The sequence below is a fragment of the Astatotilapia calliptera genome, chromosome 9 (genome assembly GCF_900246225.1).
Source record: "Astatotilapia calliptera chromosome 9, fAstCal1.2, whole genome shotgun sequence".
Classification (NCBI taxonomy): Eukaryota; Metazoa; Chordata; class Actinopteri; order Cichliformes; family Cichlidae; genus Astatotilapia; species Astatotilapia calliptera.
Genome location: NC_039310.1, coordinates 34428029 through 34455453, shown reverse-complemented (window position 1 = coordinate 34455453; position 27425 = coordinate 34428029). Strand labels below are relative to the sequence as shown.

Here is a 27425-nt window from a genome sequence, read left to right as displayed (position 1 = left end):
GGGACTTCCAGATACAGACGGACAAAATGGTGGTGGCTAACCAACCGGACATAGTGGTGGTAGACAAACAGAAGAAGACGGCCGTAGTGATCGATGTAGCGGTTCCGAATGACAGCAATATCAGGAAGAAGGAACACGAGAAGCTGGAGAAATACCAAGGGCTCAGAGAAGAGCTCGAGAGGATGTGGAGGGTGAAGGTAACGGTGGTCCCCGTGGTAATCGGAGCACTAGGTGCGGTGACTCCCAAGCTAGGCGAGTGGCTCCAGCAGATCCCGGGAATAACATCGGAGATCTCTGTCCAGAAGAGCGCAGTCCTGGGAACAGCTAAGATACTGCAGGACCCTCAAGCTCCCAGGCCTCTGGTAGAGGACCCGAGCTTGAAGGATAAACCGCCCGCAGGGGCGTGCTGGGTGGTTTTTTTTTTTATATATATGTAGATATATATATATATATATATATAGCATAGCTGGATAGCATAGTGGTTAGACTACACGCCTTTGGAACAGAGGATCGCAAGTTCGATTCCTGCCTGGGGCGTCTGTATCCAGTAAGGGTCCTAAGGCTAGACCCCCTATGCTAAGCAAGCCTACCGCAGACATGAGCGAGACAGATAAATATGAAGGCATGCCGGCTCGGACGTCGCCCGGATCAACAAGGTCCGCGTCAGGTGTTGAGGAACCAGGGCACCCTGACGAAAAGTGGGCTACTGGAACAAGAAGGCATCGGTGGGCAAGGGACGAAAACAGGGCGTTGTTGGAATGCTACTACGCAAGTAACCCCGGCGGAAGGGGCTACATGAATAGGATGAGGGACCTATGGATTCTTCGATACCCAACATCCACAATGACGGCGAAACAACTAGTAGCTCAGTGTTCCAACATTCGAAAGAAGGGACTGCTCTCACAGCTAGAGATTGACGAGGTACAACACAAATGCTACGGCAAGGAGGAGTCAGGACGCCAGGTCAGGGGGGAGATATCATCACCCCCACCCGAGATTGGGTACATAGCCCCAAGTGTGATAGGAGAAGGATCGTTGAGTGCGAGAGGAACTGACCTGAAAAATAGGATCATGGCCAAGCTTGAAACCTGGATCCCCCGTAGCCGGTTACCAAGATTACGTGAAGTACCCTCAGAAGGTCTGCTAGATGATGTTAATGCAGCACTACGGGCAATACCTACAACCACGATTACCGACACTAACAAGCTGATCTACATTACGGCAGCAGTGATCAGTGAGATGCTTGGCTACAAGTTGAACAGCCACAAGGGGCAGTACCCTCCATGGAGAAGGAGGCTAGAGGGCAAGATCAAAGTAGCACGGAGAGAGGTTAGCCAACTAACGGAGTTGCAGAAAGGTGCGACGAATAAGGTGCCTAAGAAATACAGCAAGCTGTCCATACCTGAGGCCTTGGAAACTGCCAAGCAAAGACTCACAGCCTTGGCCAGCCGCTTGAGGAGGTACACCAGAGAGATAGAAGGCAGGAGAATAAACCAGCTGTTCTCCACAGAACCAGCAAAGGTGTACTCTCAGTGGCAAGGGAACAATAAGAGAACAGCACCACCAAGGCTGGAGACGGAGCAATACTGGAAGAGCATATGGGAGAAGGATGCAACCCATAACGGCAATGCTCAGTGGCTAGAGGAGCTGAGGGCAGACCACAGCGACCTCCCTGAACAGGGTCCAGTAACCATCACAGTGGCAGATATCCAAGAAAGGGTCTCCAGTATGAAGAGTTGGACAGCACCAGGGCCCGACATGGTTCACGCCTACTGGCTGAAGAAGCTGACTGCACTCCACGAGCGTCTGGCAGCACAAATGAACCAGCTGCTAGTTAACGAGAGACACCCGGAATGGCTAACTGAAGGCCGGACGGTCCTGATCCCCAAGGACCCCAAGAAGGGACCGGTCCCCTCCAACTACCGACCAATAACCTGCCTCAGTACTACATGGAAGCTCCTGTCAGGCATCATATCGGCTAAGATGAACAGGCACATGGGTCAATACATGAGCGGGACACAGAAAGGAATTGGCAAGAATACCAGAGGCGCAAAACACCAGCTACTGGTAGACAGAACAATCAGCCGAGACTGCAAGACCAGACTGACCAACCTGTGCACTGCCTGGATTGATTACAAGAAGGCCTATGACTCAATGCCCCACAGCTGGATACTGGAATGCCTAGAATTGTACAAGATCAATGGGACCCTAAGAGCCTTCATCAGGAACTCAATGGGGATGTGGCGTACAACACTAGAGGCCAACTCCAAGCCCATAGCACAAGTCACCATCAAGTGCGGGATCTACCAAGGAGATGCTCTGTCCCCACTGCTGTTCTGCATAGGCCTGAACCCCCTCAGTGAGATCATTAACAAGACTGGCTACGGATACCGACTACGGAACGGAGCAGTTGTCAGCCACCTCCTGTACATGGATGACATCAAGCTGTATGCCAAGAGTGAACGAGACATCGATTCACTGATCCACACTACCAGGCTATACAGCAATGACATTGGAATGTCGTTCGGACTGGAGAAGTGTAGTCGGATGGTAACAAAGAGAGGGAAGGTAGTCAGAACTGAGGGGATTGAACTACCAGAAGGCAACATTGCAGACATAGAGGACAGTTACAAGTACTTGGGGATCCCGCAGGCAAATGGGAACCATGAAGAGGCCGCTAGAAAAGCTGCAACCACCAAGTACCTGCAGAGGGTCAGGCAAGTCCTGAGGAGTCAGCTGAATGGTAAGAACAAGATCCGGGCCATCAACACGTACGCCCTGCCCGTGATCAGGTACCCTGCTGGGGTAATAGGCTGGCCAAAGGAGGAGATAGAAGCCACTGACATAAAGACAAGAAAGCTCCTTACCATGCATGGAGGGTTTCACCCCAAGTCCAGCACCCTGAGGCTGTACGCTAAGCGGAAGGAAGGGGGCCGGGGACTGGTGAGTGTCAGCACCACAGTCCAGGATGAGACAACGAACATCCAAGAATACATTGGGAAGATGGCCCCAACTGACCGAGTGCTCAGTGAATACCTCAGGCAGCAGAAACCCAAGAAAGAGGAGGGAGACGAGGAACTATCATGGAAGGACAGGACCCTGCACGGTATGTACCACCGGCAGATAGAGGAGGTGGCTGATATCCAGAAATCCTACCAGTGGCTGGACAAAGCTGGACTGAAAGACAGCACAGAGGCACTAATCATGGCAGCACAAGAACAAGCTCTGAGCACAAGATCCATAGAGGCTGGGGTCTATCACACCAGGCAAGACCCCAGGTGCAGGCTGTGTAAAGATGCCCCAGAGACAATCCAGCACATAACAGCAGGGTGCAAGATGCTAGCAGGCAAGGCATACATGGAACGCCATAACCAAGTGGCCGGCATAGTGTACAGGAACATCTGTGCGGAGTATAACCTGGAAGTCCCGAGGTCAAAATGGGAGATGCCCCCAAGGGTGGTGGAGAATGACCGAGCTAAGATCCTGTGGGACTTCCAGATACAGACGGACAAAATGGTGGTGGCTAACCAACCGGACATAGTGGTGGTAGACAAACAGAAGAAGACGGCCGTAGTGATCGATGTAGCGGTTCCGAATGACAGCAATATCAGGAAGAAGGAACACGAGAAGCTGGAGAAATACCAAGGGCTCAGAGAAGAGCTCGAGAGGATGTGGAGGGTGAAGGTAACGGTGGTCCCCGTGGTAATCGGAGCACTAGGTGCGGTGACTCCCAAGATAGGTGAGTGGCTCCAGCAGATCCCGGGAACAACATCGGAGATCTCTGTCCAGAAGAGCGCAGTCCTGGGAACAGCTAAGATACTGCGCAGGACCCTCAAGCTCCCAGGCCTCTGGTAGAGGACCCGAGCTTGAAGGATAAACCGCCCGCAGGGGCGTGCTGGGTGTTTTATATACATATATATATATATATGTAGATATATGTAGATATATATGTATATATATATGTACTCTCAGTGGCAAGGGAACAATAATAAGAGAACAGCACCACCAAGGCTGGAGACGGAGCAATACTGGAAGAGCATATGGGAGAAGGACGCAACCCATAACGGCAATGCTCAGTGGCTAGTGGATCTGAGGGCAGACCACAGCGACCTCCCTGAACAGGGTCCAGTAACCATCACAGTGGCAGATATCCAAGAAAGGGTCTCCAGTATGAAGAGTTGGACAGCACCAGGGCCCGACATGGTTCACACCTACTGGCTAAAGAAGCTGACTGCACTCCACGAGCGTCTGGCAGCACAAATGAACCAGCTGCTAATTAACGAGAGACACCCGGAATGGCTAACCGAAGGTCGGACGGTCCTGATCCCCAAGGACCCCAAGAAGGGACCGGTCCCCTCCAACTACCGACCAATAACCTGCCTCAGTACTACATGGAAGCTCCTGTCAGGCATCATATCGGCTAAGATGAACAGGCACATGGGTCAATACATGAGCGGGACACAGAAAGGAATTGGCAAGAATACCAGAGGTGCAAAACACCAGCTACTGGTAGACAGAACAGTCAGCCGAGACTGCAAGACCAGCCTGACCAACCTGTGCACTGCCTGGATTGATTACAAGAAGGCCTATGACTCAATGCCCCACAGCTGGATACTGGAATGCCTAGAATTGTACAAGATCAATGGGAATGGCAAATCAGTTTGCCTTTTTTATTACTTTCCCCTGCCAGCAAATAAAGCTGAGTTTGTTTGTATTTAAACCTGATGCCTGAGTGCCTTCATTTTGCGTCCAACTCCTGCCTGCCATACAGCGACTCATGACAGAATGACGCGACCAGTACATGGACCCAGCAGCACTTGCCCCGTCTGAAGAGCTCAGGGAGGATATAATTTATTCAGTGGATAAATTATGTGACCTGTGGCTGAATCATCCTGGGGAGGAATTTCAGCGTGCTGTAGCGAACCGGCTACAGCGACTGGTTTCTGGTCTCCCCTGGCTTTTGGACTCACTTCACCCACTCATACAGGAGTTTTTCCTTAATGAGCTTCTTCTGCATCCCCCTGTTGCTACCGCTCACCTACCCAACTCGGAGAAAGATGTGCTGCCCAGCCCGCCGGACTTGGAGTTGCCCGGCCCATTGGAGCCATCACCGAGGAGGAAGCGGTGGCCACGCCACCGGCGTGTCACCCCACAGCCGGACGTGTCACCCCACAGCCGGATGTCAAAACAGCCGGCTGTGGTGAGTGAAAAGGACACTTTTTCTCTTTCTTCGGGCCATGGGACTATTTATTCTGGGGCTATATTTTTTGCATCAGCTGCTCAGCCACAGGGTCACTTGGCTGCTCAGCCGTTTGTTCCCGCTGGAGGGTCCGAGGGGCCCGTCCAGCAACCTGCTTCCGCTTGAGGGTCCGAGGAACCGCTTCAGCCGTCTGTTCCCGCTGGAGGGTCCGAGGGACCGCTTCAGCCGTCTGTTCCCGCTGGAGGGTCCGAGGGGCCCGTCCAGCCTCCTGCCTCCGCTGGAGGGTCCGAGGGGCCCGTTCAGCAACCACTTGCGGCTCCCACGCCGTCGCCTGCAGCGCCACCACCTTCGCCTGGTCCAGACTCCGTGTCTTCAGCTCCGCCTGGTCCAGCCTCCGTGTCTTCGCCTTCGGCGTCGCCTGGCCCAGCCTCCGTGTCTTCGCCTTTGGCGTCGCCTGGTCCTGCCTCGCTCCGTCTAGCTTCGTCTGCGCCTGAGGTCCCCATGCCGTCTGGTCCTGTTCGTCCTGCATGTCCAGTCCGGCCAGCACGTCCCGTCCGGCCTGCTCGTCCTGCACTTCCTGTTCGGCCGATGTCTGGACGTCGTTGCCATCATGGACGGCTCCCTGAACTACGCCGCCATCATGGACGGCCCCCTGAACTACGTCGCCGCCGGTGCCTCCTGCCCGGCCACCCTCCTGATCTGTTCCGTCGCCGCCGGTGCTTCCCGCCTGCCCGGCCTCCTGAATTGTTTTCTGGGCTCTTGGGCCGTCAGCCTCCGGGCCGCCCCCCTGAACTGCCCCGGTTTGGACTGTTGTGCCGTCAGCCTCCGGGCCGGCCCCCTGAACTTTTCGAGACTGTTGCCTGGGCCTCTGCGCCTTTCGTGGGCTCTTTTGTTTGTTTGCTTTTGGACTGTTCCTGGGCCTCAGTGCTGTTGTTTTGGACTTTGTTCCCTGTGTTTTGGTTTCTGGCTCGTTGTGTTTCATTTGTTTCGTGTCTGCCCTGGTCCCACGTCTCTGTTCCCTCTGTAGTGCCTGTCTGTGTGTCTAAAGTTCAGTCTGTGTTATGTTTCCTGTTTTACTTTGAAAGTCCGTGTTCTCATGTAAATGCGTCTGGTTGTGCTTCCTTTGTCTCGTTAGGCCTGATTTGCCCCAGCTGTGTTTCCCCCCTGTTACTCATTCCCTGATTGCTCCCTCTGTGTATTTAAGCCTTGTGTTTCTCTGTGTCCGTGTCGCGTCGTCCCTCATGCTGTTTGGATCTCCCTGTGTCTCACTGAGTTTTGTTTATGAGTTTCCAGTTTAGTTTAGTTTAGTTTGCCTTTTTTATGACTTGCCCCTGCCAGCAAATAAAGCTGAGTTTGTTTGTGTTTAAACCTCATGCCTGAGTGCCTGCATTTTGCATCCAACTCCTGCCTGCCACACAGCGACTCATGACAGGCGTAAACACAACATTCAAGATAACAGTTAAAAGTAACGTAACCATAAACAATAGAACAAGAACATCTAAACAGCAACACATGTCCCAAGGCATGATGGGAGACATTTCTGGATGCATTTTTACAATCTAAATATGCATATGTACAAAAAAGTATATTTAAAAAACAAGTAAATTGTTTTTTATTACATTTACAGTGATGTTATGTTATTTTACATTTGACGTGTCAGATCAGTCTACTTATGTAAATGTAATGATATTCTAGAAAAACAGTACACGACTGTAAACTACACAGTAAAATAATTTGACATTACTATTTTTTGGAACAGTGTATAGTAAATAACATTTTTATTAATTCACTTTATTCCATTATTAATGTGCAACTGACTGGTTGACATAAAGTCTGTAGTTACACCTGGACTTGCTGTAGAGGGCAGTCATAAGGAAGAGCTCACTTTGTTATGATCCAGATGCAGTGTGATGTTGTTGGGAATCTTTTTAATTTTCCTAACCTCTGACTTTTAGGTATTTTCATATTTTTAGTTCCAAAACTTTAATTTCATTCACATTTCTCAGTTATTGGGAAACTGTAGAAAATACTCTATTCTGAAAATGGCTACTGAAGGGATTCAAAAATACATCAAATAAACTGGGAACACATACTCGGCCCATGTCTGAGTTAAAAAGTAAGGAAACCAAATACAGCTTTACTGTTTACTGACCAACATTATTTGTCTGCATTCTGATAAATACAACCCCAGTACTATACTCACTGTACATACAGTACATGACGATATTAGTAAGTAATGTAATAACTGAGTAAATGACATATGACACACAAAAAAACCAACACATTGCACGAAACAGGAAGAAGGCAGCTTATTTCCATATATTTTTATACATATGCATAAAATAGCATCATTAAGAAAAAAACATACATGGGCAATTTTGATAGCCATGTTTATGTAGACTGGAAACACCAGGGTCTGGGTGCAGTTCCCCCCTCCAGGGGCAAGAGTACCTAGACCCGGTTCGTAGAGTATGCTTGGGGAGTGTGATAGTGTGTACAGCGTCTCTTTATGTCTGTCTCCACGTTGGTTGAGTGTGGAGTAAGTGCATATGAGAGCATGAGGGTGGGAATGGATGTTTGTGTCTGTGTGTGCCTGTATGTCTGTGTCTATATGTCAGGTTGGGTATCAGACGCCACCTCTCTGGGGACATCTCAGGCCCTCCAAGGTTTGGAGGCCTATCTCCACCCACCACCACTTCCCCTGCCAGTGGCGGACTCCCTCAGGTGTCGGTGCGTTGGTGGTTCTTTGTGTCTGGGGGTGGGCGTCCGGGTACACACCGGCTCACTCCTTGGCGGCCGCTTATCGGGGCCTGGAGCCTGGGGCTCGCTCGGGCCACTTCGGAGGTGGGGTGCCCCCGACCTCTCGGCCTGGGGCTCGGTCACTCAGGCACAGCTGGCTGCCGGCGGAGCTCACGGGCGCGTCACTGCAACTCACCCTGGCTTCTGCTCCGCGGCTGCTGAGTGAGCCCTCATCTGGGACTCTCCTCAGCTCTTACTGGGACAGTGGCGCAGCTGCCCCTCTGTGGGTCTTCCTTGGTCTCTTGTGTTCTGGGGGCCTCTGGATGTCTGGAGTTTTGATCTCCTCCATACCTTTTTTTTTTTTTTTTTTTTTTTTTTTTCTCTCTTCCCCCCCTTCTCACCGTCTCTTCTCCCCTTTGGTTTTCTTTCTTTCTCTCCCCCTCTTTCTTTCATTCTTTCCCCCTGTCCTATCCCACAGTTATGTCCGTCCCGTTTGCAACTGAAAATAAAATAAATTCATAATTATAATAAAGGTCAATCAAATGGACCAATATGGCAAGGCCATGATGATCCACTTGGTAAAATAAATCCGCTTGGCATCTTTCTTGGCCTCAAGACAACAATTCTGATGGCTATAGATCCAAACGGGACAAAAAAAAAAAAAAAAAAGAAAGCAGTGTTTTAGAATTAGAAAGAAATGATGACAGCGATGCATTGAAATTATTTATTGAGATATAACATTTAAAAGAATTACACTGAAGCAACAATAAACAATCATTGACAAAATTAAATGCTTTTCACAATATTTTCAGACAAAAATGGCAAAGAAAAGAAAATACATTTCAAACTTCATGCCATCATTTAAAAACAAGTCATTGACTGAAAATATGCATAAAACACACTATTTAAAATAAATTTAACACCAAACCATCAGGGTTGCAAACTCACTACAAATTGGAGCAGATGCAGTAGAGAAAAGCTCGTACTATGATTATTATTTCACTTTATAATGCTTTTCTCTTGAATACCAAAAGATAAAGTTAAATAATGTAGACAGCTGTCTACACTGTAAGTCTGTGTCAGACTAGACTTACAAATGGGTACAGAAACTGTCCTGTTTAGACTAGATTCATCACTATTTATTACAATAATTTAATCTCCATGAAGAACAGTACGAAACATTTTGATACGCTGAAACAGCGACTCAGTGAATTTACACTCATCCACGGCCAATCCCTTACTGTGTGCTTCCTCCACCTGTCTATACATGGCGTTTGTGTAGCGTATGCCTCCATTTGCTGCCACCATGTCATCAATCTTCTTGACCAGCTGCTCCACCTGCTTTCTGTCACTGCTGGTGTTGTCAAAGACGTGGAACCTGTTTCCACAGCTTTCAATGATGTGCTGAAGTCCAAGATCAGCTTCATTTACATACTCCTCTATGGTCATGTCTTCAAGATCGCCGCCACGGGTGAACAGCACAATCATGTGCTGGTTTATCTCTGGGCCAAACAGCTCCTGCAGGGCTTTCACTGAGTTTTTCTCCTCCTTAGTGAATCGACCCACTTGGAAGACCAACAGGAACACATGAGGACCGGGAGAGGAGTCTTCAACACATTTCTTGATTTCTTTTTTGATGAACTCATCTGAATTCGCAACGTCCATGATCCCTGGTGTGTCTACAACACTAACTGACCTGTTACCCATCTGTGCCACACCTTTTTCACAGACCTCGGTCACTGACCCCAGTAAGGGACAAGAGCTGAAATTTGTTTTTCCCAGGATGGTGTTTCCAACAGCGCTCTTACCCACACCAGTTTTCCCAATCATCACAATGCTCAAATCAGGCCCTGAAACACAATTCACAATTCACAATTCACTTCACAGGACCTCAAACACAATTCACTACTTTTATTTGATGAAGATTAACTATAAATCTTACATAGTGGAAATGAAGCCATCTTAACTTCACTGTTGTCACTGCGCAGGTGAGAGAGATGAATGTTAAAGCCTCTGTTCAACACAGTGCTTTTATAGCTTTACAGCTGGCATGCCTCTGGCATTTGACAGTGACAGAGCTGTGGGTTCAAACTGGTTCTTCCAGTTTTGGATTTCTGTTTTACCTTTTGGACATTGTTTGAGGGTAAAAGGAAATAATAACTAGTCTTTCCATGGGTAAAGTGATACAGAAGAAGAGTTTATTTATGTGTGCTTTTGCTAATATTAAATCATTTTTAATTCTTCGTTAAAAATATAAATATTTATCAAAATACATTTTTGATCAACACATTCCTACATTATGTAACTGAGTGAAAAAAATCATGTTGAAATCAATATTTGTGTGATGGAGCTGCTGATAAATCATGTTAAAGTAAAACATAGAAAAAAGAAGAAAATGCAGCTTATCTCTTCTGCATGAAACTTTTGTACCTGGTCACCATTCTCCCCCCTCTTTTTCTTCAACATTACATCTGAGGTGATGTCTAGTCCTACCCATTGTAACATATAATGGGAAATGCCTGCAATACCTCACCCAGGAGGCATCCTTGTCAGATGCCGGAACCACCCCAACTGGTTCCTTATAATGTGGAGGAGTAGCGGCTCGACTCTGAGCCATTCATGGACGGCCGAACTCTTCAACCTATCTCTAAGTTAGACACCCGCCACCCTTTGGAGAAAGTTCATTTCTGCCATTATTCATTATCTTGAATGTTGTGTTTACGCCGTGGTGCAGCGTCACTGACAGTTGTTGTTTTGTAGAGAGAGTGCTGTACCATGAGTGACTTCTGTTGTGCTGTTGTTGAACCTTGAGGCACATTGTAGCACAGCAAGTGTTTTAATAAAGAGCTCCCCCTACCAGCTTGGGGTTAAACAACAAGCTCAATCTCTCTCTGTGAGCTTCGTTGTTAAGATTGCATGCCACAATGTAAAACATTGCACGGACACACTGTGCTAATTATATATTTTGAAAAAGAAATGTAGAGGTAGGAATTGCAATTAATATAAATAACATGACGCTAAGCATCGGCCAATGAATGTGAACTAACAACACGGTCGCGGGTAACGCTGCGACCGTAGGAAAAAACCCTAATATGAAGGTATTTTACTGTGCATTTTACAGTAATGTTCTGTTCCTCTAGAATATCATTAAAGTTACGTAAATAGACTTTGACTTCACATTTTGAATGTAAATTAACGTTAAATCACTGTAATCACTGTAACCTAAAAAATCAGTCAGACAACTACAGCTCATTCAGAACTCTGCTGCTCGAGTCCTCACTAAGACCAAAAAAGTGGACCACATCAGTCCAGCTCTGAGGTCTTTACACTGGCTGCCTGTCCGTCAGAGGATAGACTTTAAAGTTCTGATGCTGGTCTATAAAGCTCTGAATGGTTTAGGACCAAAATACATCAGCGACCTCCTGACCCAGCATGAACCTTCCAGATCCCTCAGGTCATCTGGATCCGGTCTTTTATCAGTTCCCAGAGTCAGAACCAGACACGGAGAAGCTGCATTCAGCTTTTATGCTCCTTATATCTGGAACAAACTCCCAGAAAGCCTCAGATCAGCTGAAACACTCAGTTTATTTAAATCCAGGTTGAAGACTCACCTGTTCTCAGCTGCATTTGAATAAAGCACCAAATCCACACTTTTAAGCTTAAATTTCAAAACTAACATTTTAACTACTGATTTTATCTGTTTTGATTTTATCTGTTTTGATTTTATATACTGTTTTGTTTGTTTGTTTGTTTGTTAATTAGTTAGTTTGTTTGTTTGCTTGTTTTAATCAATTTTAAATCATGCTTTTTATTTGTTTTTGTTTCTAATGTCTCTGTAAAGCACTTTGAATCACCTTGTTGTTGAATTGTGCTATACAAATAAACTTGCCTTGCCTTGCCTAATGTAATTGATAGGTTTGTAGCATAAACCTATTCGCTGGAACGTTGAAGACAATATAATTACACCGCAAAGCAAGACACAAAGTAGGCAAGTTCTTCATGTTACTCGTGCACGGGAGAGACCGAAGAGGCGCCGTTCCCTCGCCTGACCCGGTTGCTCTCGTCCGTTCTCCCGTACCACTGTTCTTTTATTGAGGTTACATGAATATGCATAAGTTCATTAACATATGACGTCTACATTCACACAAAGAGTACCTTGCCTGTGTATGTGTTTATACTTAAACAGATATACGTATGCTTGCTATACCATAAATCAAAGAAACTCTCCTAGGGAGTATGTGATTTATACCAAGGATACACTCTAGACGAATGAATGCACTTCCTTCTACACAGAGTTAATACAGACCTCCTTTAAGATAAAACATTCTTTCAATCTACAAATGATTATACACTTCTAAGCATATATGAGTAAATGTTTCTAAGCATAAATGACAATCAACAATACAAAACCTATCAGTAATACAACATAATTAAATTGAATTAAAATGTATCTGTCTGTACATATGCATATTTAGATTGTTAAAATACAAATGATACAAATGTATCATGATCTCACAAATATCTGTCCGTTATTTGAAAGATCGAATTCAAATGTAATGCTATGGAAAAGTAATAACATGATCCCTATAAGCTTGTGTTGCATCACATAAGTATTATTATCATTGCTAGTTAGGCCGTTCGTGGCTCAAGGGTTGGCAGTTCGCCTTGTGATCAAAAGATTGCCGGTTCGCGCCCCGGCTCGGACACTCTCCGTCGTTGTGTCCGTGGTCAAGACTCTTCATCTACCGCCTACTAGTGATGGCCAAAGGGGCCGATGGTGCGATATGGCAGCCTCGCCTCTGTCAGTCTGTCCCTGGACATCCAATCAATTATTATTCGAACCAACTGTTAACTGTATATTTCTGTACATTTACTTATTATGATTCATATTTCCACATTCAGTGACCTTGTTTATAGGTAATTTCATTGTTTGATCGTGTAAAAATGTTCCTAATTTAATGTCTAAAAGCACTTGGAAAAGGCAGAATCCCATGTCAAATTAGCGCAACAAACTCTATTTTCATTACTGAAAATAACCATATTTTTATGGGACAGTTATTTTCTGTTATTTCACGGTCGTATTATGGCACCCCAGCTGCCGGAAGATTACCATTGTTTTACGATGTTTTTTGTAACAGTGCAGTTATTTATCAAGTGCATTCATTGCTGGTGAATTTAAAGGACAGCGTGTGGTTGAAGAATTTGTCACTTCTAAAATATTCTTTTTACATTTCACCTTCTGGTTTCATCTAAGGCTGTGAACGACAGAATGATCCCAGCATAATGAAGCATATCTGGAATGCATCCAAACAAACTAGTCAATTGTAAATCACTATTAATGAAACTTTTTTGTATGGATAATATCAAGCCAAAACATGCAACCTAAATTCCAGAAAAAATGCGTCGTTCTTAAAGTTTGAGCAACTAAAATACTTGAAAATCACATTATGAATCACATGAATGTTCAAACTAAGAATTTTTTATGCACAAAAATTAAATAAAATTGTATAAAAAAGTAAAATTTCATGGTTTAATCATTTGTTGTGTCATTTACATTCTGTTATAGAGAAAATATTAGGTCATGTGATTTGAAAGTCTTTTAGTTTACATTTTGTTAAAATTCAAAGAATGTCCCAACTTTTCTGGAATTCGTGTTTCACATGATCACATTTGATAGTCATGTTTTGAATGACTATCACTGTGATAAATCATGTTTGTCACAGTGTTTTGTTCTGTTTTTATATAATGGTCTGTAAGACACACATCTGTAGTAATCTGAATGTACATTGTATCACTAATGAGAGTTTCACAACTACAATTGTAAGAGCCAGATAAGAATTATTTGATTGTCTTTAGCTATAAGCCAAAAACACAAAAAATAAAAACAGAAAGTAATCAAAATAGAATATATAAAAAGTTACCTTTTTTAATTAAACTACAAAAAAGTGATTTTTCATGGTAGTTTTTTTATGATAGTTTCACAGACTGCCTATATTTTATTAAATGAAATGAAGACATTAACACACATATTTCAAAACAATACATCGTCTTTCTTACAAACACACATTGCGCCGTGATTCTCTTGTGAGTCATAAAGTTTTGCCACAGGGTGGCAGAACTTCAATACAACCAGAGCACGAATGTCGGCTTTTAGAAAAGAGAACATGATTTTGAATTTTATTTGATGTAAAATTTTAACAAAAAAGTTCTAACGTTTTTTACTTTGTGTCAAGTTTTTAGAAATTTAGACACAGTTTTTGGGAATGTATTTAAATATTTTCAGAAATACCCATACATTCAAAAATATATCACTCTGAAGCTGGTTCCAGTTGTAGATTGTTTTATATTCATAGGTCATGTTAATCAGTTATTTCTGTGAACGTTCAAATTGGGTGGTGTATCACATTTATAGTTAGTAGACATGCTTCAACACATTGGATTTTTCTTCAGGTTTCTAAGATTGTCTTCATCTGAATGGGTAAAGAATATTTAGGGTACAAAAAAACTGTCTACACTGCAAAAACTCAAAATCTTAAAACATATATTTGTCTTATTTCTAGTCAAAATAATCTCATTTCACTTAAACTAAGACACATTCAGCTACAGAGTAACATTTTAGTGACATGGGTTATAAGCTGTGTCCAAATTCAGAGGCTGCATCCCCCTGAGGACCCGGCCTTCGCAGTCTATGTGGGCCGAGTCCTCCGAAGGCCGGGTAGGCCGGAAGTGAGCAGCTGTGAAATTGGCCTTCAGATTTGCGTCACCAGCTGTCTCGGTGGAGTTTAATAAACCTCGCCACCGTGTCCTGGAGGAACGTTTCCTCCAGGACACAATGGATGGATTTCCTTGTTTTTCTTTACGCAACCTCTTCTGACCGTTCTCCCTGATGTGATGTTTGTGTAATGTATGTATGGTCAGAAAACGTTCAATTTCGCTGCAGGCAACTGCAAGTGACAAATAAAGGCTCATAACTGCCTGAGAGAACAAGATAAGCATCAGCTGAAACCAGGCAATGACAGTTTTGCTGATTAATATGTATACAAGGAACATCCTGCTTTTCTTCCTCATGGCATGGCTTTAAGGAAGTGATTTCCTCACAGCAAACCTTCCTGAATGTTTGTGTTTCATTATGAGCTTCTTCAGGTGTCAGTGAAAACACTCTGGGTGGAATCCAACAGGTGTTACAGGTTTTTCCACATCATTATCAAACTTTCTGTCACATTTGTTCAGGTCCTACAACAACATCCCTGTTTTTTTCTAAGAAGCCTTGAACAATTTATTACTTGTAGATAGGCCAGTAGTTTCTTAATGAAAAGTAACAGCTGTGGTTTCCACTGTACTTCCTACATAGTAATCTAGCCACATTACAGATTTTATCTGAATTTCTATAAAACTAAATCCCTTTCTAAACCTAATTCTAAGTAAATAACAGTAATCATACTCATGAGAAAAACATATATGACAAAAGGATTCATTTCGTGTTTTCTTTTTTTTCATTTTTCTTATTTGAAAATAACTGGACGGTTCTCTTTTTTTCCTTGTTAGATTTGTTTTGAGGAAACAAATAAAGCACATAGACATATATTTTAAGTACAGAAAGCAACTGGCCAGTCTCTGTCACTAGCATAAAGTCAGATTAGATGTTAGCTAGAAAGCACTAAGATGTAGAAAAAAAAGTGCTTATATGAATTACTGAATGAGGATTTTTTTTAAGCACTACTCAAATAGAGTAGAAAAGTGCATTAAGGCAACCAGTGAATTTATCAGCACACTGGATGTATGATGGTAGAGCGCAATAGTAATCATCTGAAGATGTAGTTCTGTCTCCTTATAAAGATGACTTGGCTGAGCACAAACCACATTTTTGTGATTACTAATGATTCTCTGTTAGAAAATCAGAAAATGTCGTCATAGTGGCTTCAACTGTAACTACTTTAAAAGACACAAATCTTTCTTCCAGCTCCTGAAAACAATAGAATAATTGCTTATTTGTTTTCTGAGTGCTGATGATTGCATTGTTTTCTTTTTGGTGCCTTTTTTTTTAAATTTACATGTTACAAGGAACTTCCTGGTTTTCTCTCTGACCACATGTCTTTAAGAAAAGTATTTCCTCACGAAAACCTTCCTGAATCTTTCTGTATGATTATGAGATTGTCTGTGGGTTTGCACCTACAGTTTAAAAGTTTTTTTTTCACATCACCAACTTCTGTGACAACTTCCTGTCAAATTTGTTCCATCCTCTCACCAAAATCCTTGTTCCTTTTCAAGAGGCTATGAACGCCCATTAATGATTTTAATCATAGGAAAGTAGTGTTGGACCAAATGTTAAAAGATCACAGCACAACTTCGTGTTGGCTCATTGTGTCCAACAAAAATATCCAGAACACCTCAGATAGATTATTCTCTGAATGAAAAGTATGACAGCGATACTTTTGACTTCTAAAAAGTGGAAAAACTGTTCATAATAGATGATGTTCTTAAGAATCTCAGAATGGTGGCTGTAAAGAAGCCATTCTTAATGAAGGGACACTGGGAGAAAAGGCTGAGGAACAACAAGAAATTAGGTCTTAAAGAGTAATTAACCTGAATTTGAAAATTTTGGTTCAAATCATCAACATGTACCGAGGAGCTCTGGAGAGAGGTACTATAGAGAGTTTTTACAGCCATCTGTAAAACAGGGTGTAGGCTCTGTCATGGTTTGGTGTTGGAGATCTTGTCAAATCTGATAAAAAATTTGAAAACAAGAAAAGTAAGTATCTTGATGCATGCTCATTCATCCAAGTAAGGGCATCCCAAAATTCACTTCATCCGGAGGTAACGAAACGTTTCTCCCGCTGAAAACATTACGTCCAGATATACTGAATCAGCTTTTGAGGCAGAAAAGTAAGGTTAGATTTCGATGCACAATGTGATATCATCTGGAAAGAATGTGACTGGCAGTGGCTTAATTCTCTTCATGAGAATGATCTCAAACACACTGACACTGCAATAAAATCATACCTGGCTGGAAAAACACCATGAGTCAAGGTTTGGCCTTCCCAGAGTTTTCTAAATAAAAACATGACATGCTTAGCTTCTAGATCTAATCTGTGGTAAACACAATGACGCAAATCATTAATAAGCAGAGGAAATGTAACAACAGACAAACAGAGACTGCAGCGTGTTGTGCGCTCTGCTGAGAAGGTGATTGGCTGCAGACTCCCATCTCTGCAGGACCTGTACACCTCCAGGACACTGGGGCGTGCAGCTCGGATCTCAGCTGACCCTTCTCACCCTGGACACAGTCTGTTTGACCTGCTCCCCTCAGGCAGGAGGCTCCGGTCCATTCGCACCAGAACCTCTCGCCAATAGAACAGTTTCTTCCCCTCTGCTGTCGGACACATGAACAATAACCGTATGACTGTTCCCGCCACTAACACATGACCCTACGCTGTGTTCACTGCATCATTCCATGTTTGGCACTGATCACCACCTGCACTCATGTATATATCATGTATATATTTATCTATTTAGCACTTTTAATTCTTATTCTTATTTTTATTTCATGTCTATTTAAGCGTAATTTATGACAGTATGTTTGCACTGAAGCACCGCAGCAATTTCCTAATGTTGTAAACCTGCTCAACATTTGGCAGTAAAACCCTTTCTGATTCTGATTCTGATTCTGATACAAAAGTTACTGACGTACATAGATCCAAAAACTCACAGTCTTCCCAAAAAAGAAGATAACTGGGTCAATGCTGGTCAAATACGTAAATGGACAGATAAATATTATCTGTAAGAGACTTTATTCCAGACACAAGTGGATACCCCAGTATAGGTTTCAAATATTTTTTATTGATCTTATACAGTGTATGTTCTGTTTAGAGAGAAGAGGACGATACAACTTACCCACATATGTCTTTTATATATTTCTGGAAAATTATACGTTGTGAATGCCATTAAATATAATTTAACTTCTACATTACCATTACTCACAGTGAGAAAGCTTTGTGGATTTGTTAAAAGTACAATCAACAAAATCAGCGTACATTCTTGTGAAAGGTGAAACTGTTTAAACATAAATGGAGTGAACTCACTTCAGTGGATATTTCATTTAAACCATTTTTTTATTCATACTCACATTTACTTAAAGAAATTAACACTCAAAAAAAAAAGCATTTGGACAGTATTACCGTTGGTGAGAGTAGTCTAAGGTCAGAATACATCAGTAGGATGTCCTTGAGACTATGCCAGTGCGACTTAGTTAACCAGGATCCTTTCCAACACAAAGCTACACTATCATGCCATCTGTGTGCTGTCATGAGACAAACAAAGATGACATAAAATTGGATATGCAATGTGACGTGGAAATACCTGGATGTTAAAACATATATTTAGTAAATAAAGCTGATTCTGATTCAGATTGTGAAAGTGGGGTTTTATACTTAGACATGACTGATGACAGTGATGTATTTAAATTATTTATTTAGGTAAAACATCAAAATGGACAATGTTGAAGCAACAATTAACAATCATGAACCCAAAGGAAATTTTTCTTCACAATAATTTCATTTAAACAACCAGAAAAGGGGCAGGGATAGCTCAGTAGGTAAAGTGGTCACCCCATGATCGGAAGGTCGGCGGTTCGAATCCACTTAACGGCTACCCTGAGGTACCCCTGAGCAAGGTACCGTCCCTACACACTGCTCCCCGGGCGCCTGCTTAGTGGGCTGCCCACTGCTTCACTGAGTAAATGGGTCAAATGCAGAGAAAAACAAGTAATTTCCCCATGGGGATCAATAAAGTATCCATTATTATTATTAAAAAACAAACAAATAAAATTCAAACTTCTCCTCTTAGAAGTCATAATTCATCATTTCAAAATCACACAAAAATACAAAATACAGTTCAGTTCAGATATCACAAACCACCCTGATTATAAACTCGCTACAAGCTGGAGCAGATGAAGCAGAGACAAGAAACACTTTGAAAGCACAGCTTGTATTATGATTAGTATTTCACTTTAATACAATGTCAAACAATCAGCAACCGATATCTTCATTATTTTTTGTGATAACTCAAATAAAATGATCCTAAACAGCTTTCTACACTGTGTCATTCTAAACAGACTTCATGCTTTCATGTGTATGTACAAAAACTGTCCAGTTCAGTCTGGATCGTGTACTATTTATCACAACAGTTTAATCTCTCCCAAGAAGAATACGAAAAAGTCTGACACGCTTAAGCAGCGGCTCAGTGAACCTATACTGCTGCAGTGTCAATCCCAGTCTGTGTGCTTCCTCCACCTCCTTGTACATGGCGTCTGTGTAGTGTGTGCCTCTATTTTCTGCCATCATGTTATCAATCTTCTTGACCAGCTCCACCACCTGCTTTTTGTCGCTGCTGGTGTTGTCAAAGACGTGGTACCTGTTTCCACAGCTTTCAATGATGTGCTTTAGCCCAGGCTCAGCTTCACGTACGTACTGCTCTATGGTCATGCCTCCAAGATCACCACCACGGGTGAAGAGCACAATCATGTACTTGTTTGCCTCTGGGCCAAACAGCTCCTGCAAGTCTTCCACGGAGTCTTTCTCTTCTTTGGTGAATCGACCGACTTGGATGACCAACAGGAACACATGAGGACCGGGACACGAGACTTCAACACAACGCACAATTTCTCTTTTGATGAGCTCATCTGATTTTGCAGTGTCCAGGATCCCTGGTGTGTCTACAACACTAACTACTCTATTACCCCACTGAGTCACACCTTTTTGACAGACCTCAGTCACTGACCCAGATAAAGGGCAAGATCTGAAACGTTTGTTTCCCAGGATGGTGTTCCCAACTGCACTCTTGCCCACACCAGTTTTTCCAATCAGCACAATCCTCAAGTCAGGACCTGAAACACAATTAACTAATTTGATTTAACCCATATACACAAGGGTGTAACAAGAACCTCAGTGAAAACTTTCCAAGGTAACAAACCAACCTAAAGATTAACTTTAGGTCTTACCTGCTGGAAACAAATCCATCTTAATGTCACTGTTGTCACTGCACAGGTGAGAGGGATGAATGATAAAGCTTCTGTTAAACACATCTTTTATTTATAGCTCCACAGAGGACACACCTCCTCCTGTAGCTGACAGGTATAGAGGGCAGCACAGTCTGCACTCACTGCACAGACTGTGCTGCACCTGATTGAAGAGCCACCACTCACAGTGAGTTTTGCTTGTAAACTTTTCTTTGCTTTGTAGCAATAAAATAAAAGGACAGTTATTAAAGGTATTGCAGATAAAAAGAGAAAGAAAACCTTTCTGATTTCATATCACATCACGCTTTATTTTCACAATCTCTCAAGTCCTGCAGTCTATGATTTATAATTTAAAATGTAAAATACTTAATGAATGTACTTCAGCAAAAGTGAAGAGTTCAGAGTTTTGCTGCTTCTGACTTATGAACCCACAGATCACTCATTCAGTTTCTGCAGTATGGGTTGCCGGCAGAGCAGTAATTCAAGGAGATGTGAACCGGAACAACTCATAACAACCAATGCCAGGTAAAGCTGAAAGTGCAGAACTGTTGAGCTAGCATTAGGGCTTACCTTATTTAAATAAAAATGAAAAACATATTCTCTTTAACCATGTGCACATATGCTATGAAAAACTCTGGTAATGTATTTTACAAGGGGCTCTGATTTTTTTTATATATATATTGTTAGAAACAACAAATAAGTGTTTATAAAACAAAAAAAGAGTTTTTGAGCTGAGGTGGGTTTATTTTTTCTCTGTTATTAAATTGTAGGCCTGACTATGGATCACAAACTGGACCGTACACTACTGAGCCACAAGCAGGTGAACCCCAATGCTTCTAAGCAGCATTTTAGAAGTTCATATTAAAAAATGGGTTATTAAATAGGGATTATGCAGACGGTTGTTATAAGCAAAGAGTCCTTCATGATCCAAGAAAGACTTCAAATAGTAAGACTGGATTTACTAATGTTAAATAAGCTCTTTTGTGTATTTTAGTGCAACTGTGGGAGTTTACGTTTTCATTATTTATAGATTTTGAATGTAATGCAATGAGGGATTTCGCTGACATTATCATCATTATAAACTTATTCAGGAAGACGCACTCCAGCCATATGGAACATTGTCCTTTTGGGAATGTCTGGGAGTGGAAAGAGTGCGAGTGGGAACAGCATCCTCAGAGAGAAACCCTTCATATCTAGACCCAGCTCCAAGCCGATCACCTCAGAGTGCCAAGTGGCAGAAACTAAAGTGAATGATTTCCATGTATGTGTGATCGATACTCCTGACATCTTTGATGATGACATTGCACCGTCAGTTAGGGACAAACATGTAAAAAAGTGCAAACAGCTTTGTGAGTCAGGACCTTGTGTGTATGTACTTGTGATGCAAGCAAGCAGATTTACAGATGGTGAGAGAAACATAATAGAAAAGCTAGAAAAAGCTTTTGCAAGCAAAGTTAGAAAACAAACAATTATCCTGTTCACCAGAGGAGACGACCTGCGGCAGGCAGAAATGAAGTTTGAGGATTTCCTACGTACCTGTCAACCTGAGCTGAAAGCAATAATTCAGAAATGTGACAACAGGTGTGTTCTCTTTGAGAACAGCAGGCAAAATGACAGTCAGGTACAGAAGCTACTGGAGACAGGGATGAACCTAATCCAAAACCAGCAGACGTTGCTGTATTAGGTCAGGAAATAAAGTAATTGGAAGTGGGATTTTTTATTTTGGTGTGTGCAAAGACACACATAAGGGCATGAACACAGTTATAAACTGCATTTTTTTGTGTGTTTTCTTCTTGATTTCATATTAATCAGCATTCAAACAAGGAAACAAGGAATTATTTCTGAACTATTTAAACGTTTTTATACACTTTTATCTAACAAATCAGTGAAAGTTTGTCATCTTTTGTAAACTGTAAAATAATAATCTGAAATTCAATAAAAATAAACTTGTCAGTACATAAAGTGTCTCTGTTTTCCACCACACTGATTCAGACAAACACAGAGAAAAGACAAAGCAGCTAGATTGTAACGGTCTGGCTGGGGCAGACCGTAGGTGTTGGCAAAAGGACCCAAACCCAACTCCATAAACTGAACGTGGCGTAGATTTAACAGAAAATAAGCCGTTTATTGAGGCCAGCAAAAAGGGAGTACAACAGCAGGACACAGGTGAACACTAAACCATAGCCTAAACTGGGTGAACTAAAGCTAAACATGAAAAACCTTAAACGTGGTGAACTGACATAGAATGCTGAAGTGAGGGTATGGATGAGCAGACGACCTGACAAATGACATGCAAAAACAGAGGACTTAAATACACACATGAGGTGATCAGGGGAAGTGGAGACACATGAGGAAACAGCTGACTAACATGAACCTAATGACAGGAGCAGTGAAGCTAAATACAAAGAACCAAGAACACACGACTCCTTCCAAAATAAAACAGGAAACATAATGAAACGCAGACATGACAACCAGAACTTGACAACGTAAGACACAGACATGAAACACATGAAGAGCAGGGGAGACTTAACATGGGTTGGAAACACGAGGGGGAATTAATAAGAACTAAAATCACCTAGGCATGGTAACAAATGAACTTAGAAAACCTGAAGGGCTTAACATAAACTATAAACATCAAAATGAACTAAAACTCAAAACACTGGGTCATAAGACCCAGGACCGTGACATAGATGTTCAAAAAAATCTCAAAGATAACAACATAACAGCTGAATACATATTTCTGTGATGTTCTGAAAATGAATTTGTGTTCTGTCGTATAACAGTATAAAGTGCAATGTGGTCAGGAGTTGCATCCAAAGGGAGGGCATGAGCTGTTCACTAAACTCTAATTTTAAATAACTTTACATAATACACATGAAAGCCAGTTCAGAGTGAAGAGCCAGTGACAGCAATTTGTTACCAAGAACTAAGTAAGTAAGTAAGTAAGTAAAATTTATTTTTATAGCACTTTTCACAGATAAAAAAATCACAAAGTGCTTTACAACACAGAAAATGGAAATATAAAACAATATAACAGTAAATAAAACAGCAAATAAAACAATGTAATATAATAAAACTATCAAAACAGCATAAGAGGAAATTAATCAAATGCTTTTCTAAATAAAAATGTCTTCAGCTGTTTCTTAAAAGAATCAATGGAGTCCGTGCAGCGAAGAGACAGTGGAAGAGAATTCCACAACCGTGGTGCCACCGTCTGAAAGGCCCGATCACCACGAGTTTTAAAACGAGTGCGCGGTACCACCAGCAGTCTCTGATCTAATGACCTTAAAGCCCGAGAAGATGTATGTGGTTTCAGCAGGTCAGATAAATATTGAGGAGCCTGACCATGTAGGGCCCTAAAGGTTAGAGCTAAAATTTTAAAATGAAACCTAAAACTTACAGGCAACCAGTGAAGGGAGGCTAAAACTGGAGTGATATGCGATCTTCTCTTGGTGCCTGTTAAGAGATGTGCTGCAGCGTTCTGCACAGTCTGAAGACGATTTAAGGCTGATTTGTTAAAACAAGTAAAAAGGCCATTAGAGTAGTCTAAACGAGAAGAAATAAAAGCATGTAATCATCTGAAGTTCAAGCTTTGATACCGTTAGTCTGAGTTTAGAAATATTCCGTAAATGATAAAAACAGTTTCGGACCAGCTGCTTAGAGTGCTGCTCGAGCAACACCGAGGTTTCTAAGGCTCGATTTTACATAGGGGTCTAAGAAGCTGATATGCTGCCTGATTTCTGGGACCATGTGGTCTGGAGCAATAATTAGAGTTTCTGTTTTATCAGAGTTTAGTTGGAGAAAATTGTCATTTAACCATTGGTTGATTTCTGTCAGGCAATTACTTAAATTAGACAATTTATAAAACTCAGACATTTTGAAGGAACAGTATAGTTGGATGTCATCAGCATAGCGATGATAGGAGATATATTTATAGTGCTTAATAATTTGGCCTAGGGGAAATACATAAAGTAGAAATAGAATTGGACCCAGAACAGATCCCTGAGGTACCCCACACGGCAAAACTGTTGATTCTGATGTGACATGATTCATGCAAACAGTAAAAGATCTCTCAGACAGATATGATATAAACCATTTTAAAACAACACCAGTAATCCCAAACAAGTTCTCGAGTCTGTTTATCATGATACTGTGATCTACAGTGTCAAAAGCAGAGCTGAGATCCAACAGGACCAGCACGGTGTTCTCCAGAGTCTGCTGCCATCAAGATATCACTAGATACTCTAAGTAAGGCCGTTTCAGTGGAATGCAATTTACGAAAACCAGACTGGAAAGTATCCATAACAGCATTTTTATCCAGGAGATAGTTAAGTTGTTCTACTACTACTTTTTCTAAAATTTTCGATATAAAAGACAATTTGGATATTTTCCTATAACTGTTAGGAAGAGATGGATCCAGCTGGGGTTTCTTTAATATTGGCTCGACGATAGCTTGTTTTTATAGAAGCTGGGAACTGAGCCAGTATGAAGAGAAGTATTTATCATTTCCACAATACAGGGGCCAATGGAATCAAACACACTAGTGAAAAGTGAAGATGGAAGGACATCAAGGGGGCTTGAAGTCTGTTTTATATGACAAAGCAGGCCTCTGATGTCTTGTAATGTAACAGGAGAAAAAGAGGACCAAGTATCAGAGGAGGGCAAGTTGAAAGTCTGATATTGAGAAGATGATGGACAGATATTAGACCTGATGGCAATGACCTTATTTCTGAAATAGTTCATAAACTCATTGCATTCGGACGTTGAGTGAACTGGTGCACAAGGAGCATCAGGAGAAACAATGCTCTTAATTGTTTTAAACAAGAATTTGGGGTATTTCTTTTTTGAAGCTATGAAGTGTGAAAAATACTCTGTTCTAGCATTTTTCCACATGTCATTTAGTAAGACGATAGATTCTTTAAGGTGTAACTTATAAACCTCAAGCTTGGAAGCCTTCCACAAACGTTCCAGCTTGCGACAGTATCTCCTGAAATTACGAATGTTTTCATTTAGCCAAGGATGAGATTTCAAACGTAGGACATTACTTTTTTTCAGAGGTGCCACTATGTCTAAAATAGAATTACACTGGTTATTAAAGGATGAGACAAGAGAGTCCAAATCATTGTAAGTCATTTCAGCGTCAAACATGACAGAGAACCTTTTGCCGGCGTTCAGGTTTATGATTCGCCTTTCAATCGTTATTTTGGGTTAAAGTTAAGTTAAAATATATGCAGCTATGGTCACTCACATGGACATCTTCCACACGAATGTCATTTATATTTAAACCCAAGGAGAAAACAAGGTCCAATGTGTGACCCTTTACATGTGTAGGGCCAGAAACATGCTGCATAAAATTAAAAGACTCTGTGATAGTCATGAAGTCAGCAGCCATATTACAGGATGTATCATCAATATGAAGGTTAAAATCTCCCAACATTACCACCTTCTCTAATTTAATAATGGATGACAGGAGGTCATTAAATTCAGTTAAAAAGACTCCGGCAGGGCCAGGAGGTCAGTAGATTAAAATACAATATAAGGTGAGCAAAGAGCCGACCTTGATCATCTGCAGTTCAGATGAGGTAAAGGAATCCGAGTTCATCAGTCTGCATGTGAATCTGTCCTGGTGCACAACAGCGAGACCTCCGCCACGTCCCGAAAGACGTGGAGTTCCGATGACGGAGCAGCCAGTCGAACAAATTTCCTTCAGATGTATATAATCCACGTTTTGTTGCCACGTCTCAGTTAAACACATGACGTTGAGAGATTTCTTTATAAAAAGATCGTTTAAAATAAACGATTTGTTTGTGATTGAGCGAGTGTTGAGCAGGGCAAACCTGATTGATGACGTTTGGTTGGTGCACTCAACAGCTGACTGCAGTGGCACTTGAATTAAACACCTGTGTGCACCTGTTACACCAGGCGGTGACTTCAGGGCTAGCTGAAGCTAATATCCTTAGTGGTACGTCACATCTGCCATCAAAACTGCGGTCGAACGAGGGACGCAAGGTGAACATGGGGCCATCGGACCATAGATTCCGGGTTGGGAACTGAAGTGTAGCGTCGGCACCAGGTGACAGTAGATGAATTGGTCGTAGGCACCGGGAATCTTCCCACATCCAAGAAGCTAATCTTCAGTACCTTCTCAGTCATATCATTAAACTACAATGAAGGTAATGGGAAAGAATTGTTGAAGTGGATGATCAGTGAGCAGCATTATTGTTTCATGCCAAGAAAGAGCAAAAGAGATGTGATACACTGACTATTTGTTCTTCAGTCACTTTTCTCACTCATTGTGTGTCCATGCACCTCTCTGCATTGAATCATACTTGTGATTAATCTCTGGCTCGCTCCACAGCATGTCTTTTATCTTGTCTTCCTTCTCTAACCAGTGGTGGCAGATGGCCGTTCCTCCCTGAATTGAAATTGAAAATTAAATATTTTCTTTGAGAGTGTTGATGGAGAAGTATAGAGGCCAGAAGGACCTGCACTGTGCCTTTGTGGATCTAAAAACACATATGATAAGGTACCAGGAAAGGGACTGTGGTATGTATGAGGAAGTTAATAGTGACAGAGAAGTATGTGAGGGTGGAGCAGGATGTGTATGAGAACAACGCAGCAATGGTGAGGTTTAGGAATGACAGATGGGTTCAAGGTGGGGTAGGATTACATCAGAGATATGTTTTGAGCCCCATCATGTTTACAATGGTGATACGTTGACAGATGAGGTCAGGAAGAAGTCTCCAAGGATTGTGTTTGCAAATGCCCTAGTCTGGGACCAACTCTGTTCATTGGCTCCTTCACTACATCCATCACTTTTCTATGTGGTCTTCCATTTTCCTCCTGCCTGGGAGATTGACATTAAGCTCCACAGTTACCATCCTTGTCCAGAATAAACCCAATCCCTCCTCTGCACATGTCCAGTCCATCTCAGCCCTGCCTCTTCAACTTTGTCTCCAAACTGTTTAACCTGAGCTGTCCCTCTGATGTCCTCATTTCTAATCCTGTACATTCTGTTCCTCCCAATGAGAATATTAACATCTTCAGCCCTATCACCTCTAGCTTGTCCTACAGTCTATTATCAGAAACTAAAAGCCATGCCCTTAAGACACAATAACCACACAGAGAATGTCAGAGATGCATCTGACCCTTGAGTTGATTAATCTACTGGTTTGTGATGCTTCATCAGAAGTGGAAGGAAACTATTAGAAAGGCTGAGGTAAAACAAAGTAAACAAAAACTGAACTGAAAATCTGTGAATCAGAAAATCTCTGATTCCAGTCATCAGTATGTCAGGGGTCAGGAGCGAGGTACAACAGTGAGTATCTACAAACAATTTGTGAAACATGATAGAGAATCATCATGTTTCAGAGCTTTATTTCAGCCAGTGGTGTTGGAGATCTTGTGGGATCATTTTGACGATGAATTGAACAAATGGCAGCAAAACAATCAGTTTTTGCATTATATAACGTG

The 27425-nt window shown here is 42.2% G+C and overlaps 3 protein-coding genes across 3 annotated transcripts; 1 reads left to right on the top strand and 2 right to left on the bottom strand.

The window, feature by feature from the left end:
* Window positions 1–9091: 9091 nt before the first annotated feature.
* LOC113029686 (GTPase IMAP family member 7-like) lies at window positions 9092–9900 on the bottom strand. The gene is made up of 2 exons (XM_026180659.1): window positions 9882–9900; window positions 9092–9789 (listed from the first exon to the last, which is right to left on the bottom strand). Exons 1-2 carry the CDS (start codon window positions 9898–9900, stop codon window positions 9092–9094), a joined length of 717 nt encoding a protein of 238 aa, XP_026036444.1.
* A 9211-nt stretch (window positions 9901–19111) lies between these two features.
* Window positions 19112–19953, bottom strand: LOC113028864 (GTPase IMAP family member 7-like). Its single transcript, XM_026179299.1, has 2 exons — window positions 19935–19953; window positions 19112–19835 (listed from the first exon to the last, which is right to left on the bottom strand). The coding sequence occupies exons 1-2, from the start codon at window positions 19951–19953 to the stop codon at window positions 19123–19125; spliced, it is 732 nt and encodes a 243-aa protein (XP_026035084.1). The 3' UTR covers window positions 19112–19122.
* A 777-nt stretch (window positions 19954–20730) lies between these two features.
* Window positions 20731–21881, top strand: LOC113028863 (GTPase IMAP family member 7-like). The gene is made up of 2 exons (XM_026179298.1): window positions 20731–20749; window positions 21044–21881. Exons 1-2 carry the CDS (start codon window positions 20731–20733, stop codon window positions 21634–21636), a joined length of 612 nt encoding a protein of 203 aa, XP_026035083.1. The 3' UTR covers window positions 21637–21881.
* The last annotated feature ends 5544 nt before the right edge of the window (window positions 21882–27425 follow it).